Source organism: Electrophorus electricus, chromosome 19 (genome assembly GCF_041902795.1).
Source record: "Electrophorus electricus isolate QZ-2024a chromosome 19, ASM4190279v1, whole genome shotgun sequence".
Classification (NCBI taxonomy): Eukaryota; Metazoa; Chordata; class Actinopteri; order Gymnotiformes; family Gymnotidae; genus Electrophorus; species Electrophorus electricus.
The window spans coordinates 408610-418738 of NC_137515.1; the positions used below are offsets into that span (position 1 = coordinate 408610).

General features: G+C 38.4%; 1 protein-coding gene across 2 annotated transcripts; it reads right to left on the bottom strand.

Annotated features, from left to right (window-relative positions):
* Positions 1 to 2462: 2462 nt before the first annotated feature.
* arrdc3b (arrestin domain containing 3b) lies at positions 2463 to 9858 on the bottom strand. 2 transcript variants are annotated; one of them, XM_081702608.1, is made up of 8 exons: positions 9744 to 9858; positions 5884 to 5965; positions 5539 to 5686; positions 5312 to 5414; positions 4959 to 5215; positions 4695 to 4857; positions 4340 to 4479; positions 2463 to 4250 (listed from the first exon to the last, which is right to left on the bottom strand). In XM_081702608.1, coding segments are annotated over exons 2-8 (882 nt in total). In that variant the 5' UTR covers positions 5886 to 5965; positions 9744 to 9858; the 3' UTR covers positions 2463 to 4181. The 2 variants fall into 2 exon arrangements, with proteins under 2 accessions (XP_081558734.1, XP_026875235.1); XM_027019434.3 differs by lacking the exon at positions 9744 to 9858 and adding an exon at positions 7767 to 8448.
* Between the last annotated feature and the right edge of the window lie 271 nt (positions 9859 to 10129).

The window sequence follows — 10129 nt, forward strand, 5'->3', positions numbered from 1 at the left end:
ATTCAAGAACATCAATACCCTTGTACAGGAGCACTAGTTGGTCCTTAGGAAGAACACCCTACTACATACTAGAGGAATAGAACAATAACTTCCTCCTCAGGGAACCTCCCAGATTGTATATAAAGATGTATTACTCCCAGCCCTTATCATGAGCCTGGGTATAACTTTGGATAACCAGTTGTCATTCAAACTCATGTTTCATACCTGACCCAGTCTTGCAGATTTCTCTTTTGTAACATACCAAGGATTCGGCCCTTTCTCTCACAGGAAGTTGCCCAGGTGCTTGTGCAGTCTCTCGTGATCTCAAAGCTAGGCTATTGCAACTAACTACTTGCTAGTCTTCCTCTAAGAGTTATCAGACCTCTACAACTTATCCAGAATGCAGCAGCATGACTGGTATTCAGTCTTCCAAAGTTCACACCACTGCTGCACTCCATTCATTGGCTTCAAGTAGCTGTCCACATCAGATTTAACGAGTACTTCAAACCTCGATTACAGCTTGGCTTGAAACACCATGCTGTCTCTTGAAAGTTTAGGGCTGGAGCTAAACTCTGCTTGGTGGTAGCTCTCTTTGGTATGATTTCAGATACAGACCACTGACATGTGGATACAGAGTGGAAGGGTTGGTATAATGTTAAATGAACATTGTGTTCTGGGAGCATGCAGATGTCACTAGACTCTTGTTGACCCTTACAGCACTCCCTCCCCATGCTGAGAAGAACTTCCCTCCCTCATCATCTTACATGCGGTATCACTGCTGCTGCCTGCCTCCTGTCTTACACAGAGAAACCCTACTCAACTTCCTTATATATATATATATATATATATATATATATATGTTAAGACCTAAACATTATATATGGTTAATAAATATTAAAAGATGTTGACAGAAAAGTTCCTGAGATATTTAATTGGCTTGTATGGGTTTAATATGAGAAAACCCACAACCTGTCATCAACTGCTTGAGGTGAGTGATTACAGCTTGCAAAGTCTGAAATGTATCTGAAGGCCTGGAACACTCTGACATATGGCTCACTGTCAGGACTACTTAGTCTGTGAGGGTGAGCTTTAAAAAGACACCTGATATTTTATATAGTACAACATGTTCATTCAGAAATAATGTTCAGTGTAATCAACCCCATGGGAAACTCTAGTAAATTTGAAGTCCTACCTAAATGTCATCAGAACACATCATTTAATGTAACAGACTGTATTATGGCATATAAGTGCCCTTCTATGCCTACTTTGACCCAACAAGTTATTATTGTTTTATACTTCAGGAAATATACACAAAAATGATGCATATCTTCTGAAATCTAAGCTCAGTGATTACATAGCCTAAGCTTTTAACACTTCTGCTATATTCTACACTTCAGAGAGTTCACCTGCTCTCGGTTTTACTCTATTATCTGTTACATAACACTTTAGATTGTAATCATAGTGTAAAGCCTGCCATTTATAATAAATTATAATAATAAATAATAATAAGTCCAGACTGAACCGGGGCTGTAGTGATACCATTCAGGATACAATAAGGTTGACGTCTCATCAGCATTTACTGCATGACATGGTAATGTCCCACATTGCATCTGCCCTGATAAAATATTTCAAGCTTTCCTAGTATCTATGTATGTGATTTAACGAGTACTTCAAACCTCAATTACAGCTTGACTTGAAACACCATGCTGTCTCTTGAAAACAAGCATGGAGACTCTTCTGTGTCCTGGACAGCTGAGTCCCTTGCAGTCTTCAAACACAGACTGAAGACCTATATATTTGCGTAATATTTAAATGACCATTGATCTTCCACTTATGTTGGGTAACTGAAACTCTAGTACTTATTATAGGGTATTGTTTGTTATTGCTCTTATCATTGTATGAGAGTGTGTATATGTGTTTTGCACTTCTAGGCATCAGCACTGATTCCTGTGTTTCAACAGTTCAATTGTATCTTGAACTCTAATCTACTGTACTGTCCAGGATACATTCTATGAGTAAATGACAAAGCACTTTAGTAATTTTGGAAAAGAGCATCTGCCAAATGCTGTAAATGTAAACGTAGATGTTTTAGGAATTAATCTTGCAAATGATAGACCCCTCCGGTCCCCAACAACAGAAGCAACAGCTTACACAATTAGGCACTTGGAACAGTGACAACAAAACTGGAGCCCAATAAGCAGATACCCCCAATTCATGAAGTTTCTATTTTTGTGAAACTCTAAACTCTTGCCTGATCACTGTTTTTACAGCATTTTCTTAAATCCTTTGTAGAGACTTGTAAGAAACTTATTCATGTATTCATTAGATGTGCTTGGAAAATGTCACCTACCTTTGAGTGTAAATGTATCAAATCAGACAACCGTTAAGCCATTAGAAGAAATAAACAAAACAGTGCCCCATCCACATCCATCAATTTAGTGGAAGAAAAAAAAAAAACATGGAGGGGAAAAAAGAAAAATGCCTTTTTTGTAGAAAACACCTTATTTATTTATCTGTTGAAGACAACAAATAACAAACATTCACTGTGGCATAATATACATATTCTACAAAATCATGATACAAAAGTGAGCAACATGCCAAGATACAAAACTGTAAAAAGACACAAACAAACAAAAATATATTGCACCTTTTATCTAACTTTAGGAGAAGCTTCAGTTAGTTCAGACCCCTCAGTCTGTGAAATCCAACATAAGGTAACATGGAGATGGAAGTCAGAATCGATAGCTATGGACCTGCCAAACTGAAATGCATATCTTACTTCAACACCATCTTTCAGCGGATTGTAATTACCTGGAAGTACATTTAAAAGAATTCGGAAACAAGGAGCAATACTTATGCAACTGAACACTAACTCATCTTGATCAAACACAACTGCAAAATAAAGGACACTCATTTTGGTGTACATTTAACACCGCATAACATTCCCTTCTCAACCAGGTAAATACAAGCACACAGTGTATGAAAATAAATGTGGAAATATCATGAAAACTGCTATAACAAAATGAATGTTGATCATTTTTACCAAGGCCACAGAACTATGTTCTATCACTCAGAATAAATAAGCATTGGGAGTTCCCTCATTGGGAGTTCCCTCATCCCTCATATGCAGTACATCTGTAAACGTCTTTGCATACAATTTGTCCAACTTCTTTTTTCTGCTTTTTCCACCATCATAACTGCTAATTTATTAAAATCGATTATGTTGCTTTGCTCTTTAAACCTCAATTGTCATTCACTGAAAAGTGCTACTTGTAATTAGGCCAATCATACTAAAACAGGCCATCAAAATTAAATGAGTTTGAAAACAAATGTGACACTCATTTAAATTGTTATAAGTTAAACTGACAAAAGAGGTCTGGGGTGCTGATTGCCAGCTCCACTGACTTGGGGGGGGAACCAAAAAGGAATGTAATGCCTCACATATCTGCATGGATTCTTCAGTCTTTTCTGGTGATCTTTTTCTCACCACTTCAAATATTGCAGTTGTATGACAGAGAGACTAAAAGACCACCTGAATGTAAGCCCTCCACAGCCAGTAGATGATCCACTCATGTTACCTGCATGTTTTGTGCTAACCAATCTCACCACATACTGCCGGCTTTGTCAGGTTCACCTCACCACCAGTATTTGAAAACTGAAAACAGAATGACATTAAAGCAACCTATCCACCTTGCCATTGAGAAGACCCATAAAGCATCAATTAATACTCTACAGTTATGCCTTTGTTTCTGTACAGCATTATTCATAACTTTTAGTAATGGAATTATGACATATAAAGCCAGTAATCTTGTTTCAGCATATATGGGCACAATACATCATCATGCTGATTGGTAATATATCTCAAAGAGCAAAAAGGGAGGATCAGGGCCTAATATTTTGGGGCACTGATTTTGAGCACTCTTGGATTATTTTCAGTTCATCTTGATTTTCCAAACTCTGTCGATGATCCAAAACCATGGATAGACAAGAAGATCGCTTGAGACCTTCAGAACTTGTAATAGGTCATTGGGCTTGATCTGATCAGGAGGACAACCTCCACACTCTGCCACATCTCCTTGAAGCCAAACTTCTACAGTGCAAATTAGTCTGGTTCTCCAAGTCTCTTTATGGAGGAAGATCAAACCCCAGTAGTGGGACAGCTACAAAACCCCTGACAAACCAGGTCAAGTTCTGATCTTCCTTCATCGAGAGGGACAAGCATCAGACCTTCTGTCCTGAGTGATGGTCTCCTGCTCTGGATTGGGGTCGATCTAAAAAATAAATAAATAATCATGGTGTATCTCTGTCTTCATTCAAAGCATTCTGGTGAATCTTTAGTTAGATTAGACCTCTTCCATACCTCAGAGTACAGGGGAGGAGGATGGAAACGGAACTCTTGGATGTAAGCATACAGTGGTCCTTCCAGTTCATCCCTGCTGGCAGCTCGTGTTCTGTTCTGCCGTTGCTCGTTTGTCACTATTTCTGAGTAGCTTGGAGGAGCTGAAGGGAAAGAAACAAAGAAACATTAAATCAGAATGAAAATGGTAAGATGTTTGATCCAAAGCCTAGCTTATAGTTTCTTATAAATCATGCATAGTATAATTTTCCATTTCCAGTACAAACCCCTAGGTCCTACTGACCTACAATTTAATTCATGTGGAGTAATGTATACCCCCAGGAGGTTCTGAGCTGAGAGATGTATATCTGTGTCTTACCCTCCGGCCTTTCTGGTATGGCCATATTCAGCCAGCTCATGGCCATGCTGCATTGGCTACTAACAGAAGAGGTACGACTACCAAAATGGTGGAGAGGTATGGTACCAATCACTAGGGGCAGAGTTAGGGTCAAGTTCACAGCACGTGGGATGTCCACATATACCTGTGTAGCAGACAAAATTAGCCAAGAATATCTTTGACTTTATTCTTACCAGTAAGTAATTGTAGTCATATTAAATTTTACATTTTGAGCCGAGTACTCACCATGAGGGAATATTCCACACGGATAATACCACAGTCCAGTATGGAAGGGGAGATGGGTGGGATCTTCAGCAACTTGCCATCCCATGTCTCAGTTTTGCCAGATGGTAATGAATCCCCACGGAGGTTAGCAATGAGCTGTTTGACCTCCTTTACCTTTCCTTTGGCATAGAAGGTTTGGGTTTGGTAGATGGCGGCTTTGGGTACCACTACTCGAGAGGAGCAGTTCTCAATCTCAGCAAAGATCTGGATGGATTCTCCTGTATGAAACCAAACAGATTTATATAAACTGATAGTGTCTTTCAGTTAAAATAAAGCACACAGAACAACTGATTGATAAGAATTTTGCATCTTACCTGGAGTGTAGCCTTTCCTCTCAATTTTAGCACTTAGTGAAACAGGCCCTGAGGTGCAGAACCAGCAGCAAAGCATTTTGTCTTTTGTGCCAGCCTGGGGTGACTGTAAATAAAATAAAGAAAGAAATTAGGAAAGAGCAGTATATAAGTCTTTAAACCATATTACCATGCCAAACTCCCTCAACTGTATTTCACTTTCTAGAGATGGTGTAGTGAATTCCTCTCACCAGCAACAGTGGGGTGTTGATGTCGATGTGCTCGAAGACAGTGAACTCCTTCTTGACTTTCATGGGCAGGAGCCAGGGTCTATGCAGTTCAGCCTTTACCCAGTAGCGCACACTTCCATGCTTTCCTTCAAATGATGTAGCCAGAGGCCTGGGAAGGAAAAGACATTAGTGATACACGTGAGCATCTCACCATATACAAAATATGTATATACTGCATTTGATAGTAATATTGAGGCTCTTTTTGGTAATTTGGCCCAAATAATAAAATTATACACATTATAATTATACATCATTATACACATACAAGGAAGCAGGTCAGTTAATAAGAACTGAAGCAATAATTACATCTGAGGGAGTTCAAAGCTGAAGGGATACTCGTGTCGCCCTGAGTGAAGTACATCTGAGCCCTCTTCACAGTTGTCATCATCTACAACAAAAGAACATCACATTCTATATACCAAACCAGGAACATTCCTAATTCCTAAGCACAAAGCATACAGGGGAAAATAAAAAATAAAAAATTATATATAGACAGCAATCAAAAAAGGCATCACATGAACCCTGAGAGTAAAGAAAAAACTGTTCAAAACAAACAAAATGGGTAGTTTCAATCAGAGCCAAGTATTCAAAAAGTAAACCAGTTCAGAGAATAATTGTGTGAGTGATTCCTAAAATTATGAACATTTGTGACATTGTATTATCAGTTATTTCTATATGCATAATAGAATTTGTTTATTTGTGTAACTAATTTAATCTTATTCATACACTACAAATTTCTTATTTTTTATAAACATTTCTGAAATATTTTATTTTTTTCTTAACTATTTTTCCTGCCAACTCAGCAATCCAGGACAACCCAAAGAGCAGCAGTATTGCAGTAAGCAGCCACCAGGCCGATACTCAAAGACAGCCAAGAGCTAGAAGAGACCGGACTAAACCGGCGCGAGCAGCCGCCCTCAGCCGGATTTCCTCGCCAATATATTACAAGGCAGCATTCAGAACAGGTTTACAGCGCCCTCATAAGGAACAAGCATATGTACTGCAAAATGCCTTCAAAGAAAAGCTTGTGTTGGCAAATACGAGCACAAATCACACCAGGTTCTACACACTTAAATAATTACACAGAGAAAATATATTTCAGTTTACTTTTATTGGTAAATGCTTAATTACAGAGCTACATATTCAAATGTTTGTTACATAGAGAAAATGTATTTAAAGCATAGATGATGAGGCAAAATCAGACCACGTTAATTATTACAACGTCCTTGAAAAGGTTTCAATTGTAAATTATTAAATTTACTTTTTTAAAAATGTGAAATTTGTGGCATTCGAATGTTTTATAGGTTGCCTAAATAAACTGTGGCACGTCACTGAATCTGACATTATGTCAAAAGTTTATTTTTGGTCTCTTATAATAGAAAGACATTCAAATGTGCCTTTAACAGAGGTACACAGCTGCAACTAAGTTGTAATACAGTCTTGACACTAATGCAAAGGTATGAGGTCATTCGACACACACGAGTACTTCCACCAATCCGAAAGAAAGGCTTGTCCGCACAACCCCCCTCTCCACATCCAGTTTCTGAACAGGTTTAAACCGCTTCTAACAAAGGGTAGAAACTTACTGGAATGCCCCAAATATTAAAGTAATATAACTAATTTGGAATTTTTCTACATTTAAGTCTCTTTTATTAAAGAAAGATAATCAAGAATCGAATACCTCCAAGTACTAGCATTAAAACAGTAAACGGTTTAGAAGTAGGCTAATGATTTTCAGGATGGTGTTTTGTACACTAACCTATCACCACCCCCGCAGTAAATTTGGGGGAAAGTCATTTCAGTATCGATGTGGTTTTAATCGAACTGTAGAAAAAATATTTGTATCCATGGCCATATTTTAAGCATTTCGAATAATTCTGTACAACAGCCTACTGGCTCTACTCTTTTGGGAGTATCCATTCATTGGACCAAACATCACGTCTCTGCATGGGTTGTTTTGGAAACCTTTTAATTCCGTTGGTCATTTTCACATTCAACCAAAACATGAATTTTAACAAGGATTTCAATAACAGATATGATGACTATGTTCGCTATTCACATCAAAAAGAGAACTAACCAAACAAGCCCACGCAAAAGCACAATAAGGAGCATCTGTCATTGCAGCGCTATGAGCATCGTTCTGACAGCCCATTCGCTTCAAAAAGTGCACAAGTCGAAATGCTCCTTACCTCTGTAATGTCCGATTAAGACGTCTCTATGGTTTAAATACTCCACTTCTTCTGTATAATTTTGTGTATAAGCAGTGTTGGATCCAGCATTGCGTGATTCAGTCCACCGAACTTTCGCTAGACCTTTGGCGTGAATGTTCAAAGATTTCACACGAATTTCTCCAGTGACTTCGATGATCACTCTTCCTGAGACATAATCCCCACTGGCAAAGACAGGGACATTGCTGTCATTGAGACAGTCATAGCTGACGAAGAAGTTCTTCACCTTTCCTAGCACCATAGTCTACGACTGCCTCAAACGAAAAAATAAGATAAATGAAAATTTCACTAGTTAAGAATGATCTTTATGCACTGACCAGTTATTTTGCCATGCAGAAATGCTGCAGGCTGGTTCAGTGCTACAGCCGCAAGACACTCATCGAGATATCAAGTCTTCAATAACAGCACTTCAGGCTGTTACGAGTTGCTGGCAAACGCAGCTGCCTGTGCTCGTGCAGATCCTCGGTCCCGAGCCAGCTCTTATACCAGTTTGGTGAAAAACAACCTTCTGAGCATGTGCAGTTGGTTAGGCTGCTGCGTCTTCCGCCTTTATACTTCTCATTAATTGTTGCAGTACACAGTGGAAATGGATAAAAGCTACACATTCACAGTCATTGATCGTCGAACTTTACTAAGAAATCTGAAATACCGCTATGCAGATAAATTAATTCCATTTGAAATTAACATCTACTTTATCATAACTGTATTTAAGATGTTAGCCTATTGATTCCGAAATGATCAGATGCAAAAGAACATTTGCCTGTTTTAAATTACTAACAGTTTGGAATTAAAGAAAGCAACTGTCGATGGGTATATATGTAACTTTAATAGCAAAATAAATATAAATTTATTAGGGCTACTAGCCTCTAAATAATAATCGCAATACGTTTTTATGATGGATCAGCTCTAAGCAAGCTATCATACTGATTAAAGGAAATGTGTGCAATTTTATAAAATTATTTTATGTATATTTACTTGATACGAGACTAACCCCCTTAAATGGAGTTTAAAGATATTTGTGAAAGTATCGAACTATGGGACTAATGTAAGCATGATCAAAGAGTGCTAGGATAAACTGCAGTATAGTATAGTTTTGTTCAATTACAAGACAAATACGAAAAATGTCAAAAGTCTAGTAACACTACCAAGTGAACACCAACAATGAACCGTCACACCTTACAATATAAAATGCACCTTAGAATATTTTACAAACATCCTTGAAAGTTATCTCCCCGACAGATTAGGTCCACATTCCAGGACTACAGTAATGGTCCACTGGAGATGTCCTCTAAAGAATACTTAATTTATGGCACATAACTGCCATCTGCCTGTTGATAGTGGTAATTACATTATTTGAAATATCATGAATTAAATATTCTTTCATTCCATAGTAATTCGAAATGTACACACTCACCGGCCACTTTATTAGGTACACCTGCTCAACCACTCGTTAACGCAAATATCTAATCAGCCAATCACATGGCAGCATCTCAACGCGTTTAGGCATGTAGACATGCTCAAGATGACCTGCTGAAGTTCAATCTGAATGCTGAAAAAAGGTGATTTATGTGACTTTGAGCATGGCATGTTTGTTGATGCTTGACAGACTGGTCTGAGTCTTTCAGAAACTGTTGATCTAGTCTGGTTTTCACATTCAACCATCTCCAAGGTTTACAGAGAATGGTCTGAAAAAGAGAAAATATCCAATGGGCAGCAGTTCTCTTGGTGAAAATACCTTGTCTGGGGAGAATGGCCGGACTAGTACAAGCTGACAGAAAGGAAACAGTAGCTCAAATAAGAATTTCAACCATAACATGCAGAAGAGCATCTCTGAATGCACATGTCTTATTTTGAAACAGATGGGCTATAGTAGCAGAAGACCATGCCGGGTGCCTCTCCTGTTAACTATGAATAACTAATTAATTTAAACCAGCCTACCTGAGTATTGTTGTTGACCATGTCCATCCCAGTGTACCCATCTTCAGATGTTACTTCCAGCAGGATATCGAGCACTAGGCTCAAACTGGTTTCTTGAACATGACAGTGACTTCACTGTACTCAAATGGCCTCCACATTCACCAGCTCTCAATCCAACAGAGCAGCTTTGGGATGTGATGAAACAGGATATTCATGTCATGGTTGTGCAGCTGACAAATCTGCAGCAACTGTGTGATGCCGTCATGTTAAAATGGACCAACATCTCTAAGAAATGTTTCCAGCACCTTGTAAATTCTGTCATGAAGAATTAAGGCAGTTTTGAAAGCATTGGGGGGTCCAACCCAGCACAGATGTATGTGTGTGTATTTGGAGAATTTTTAAAATAA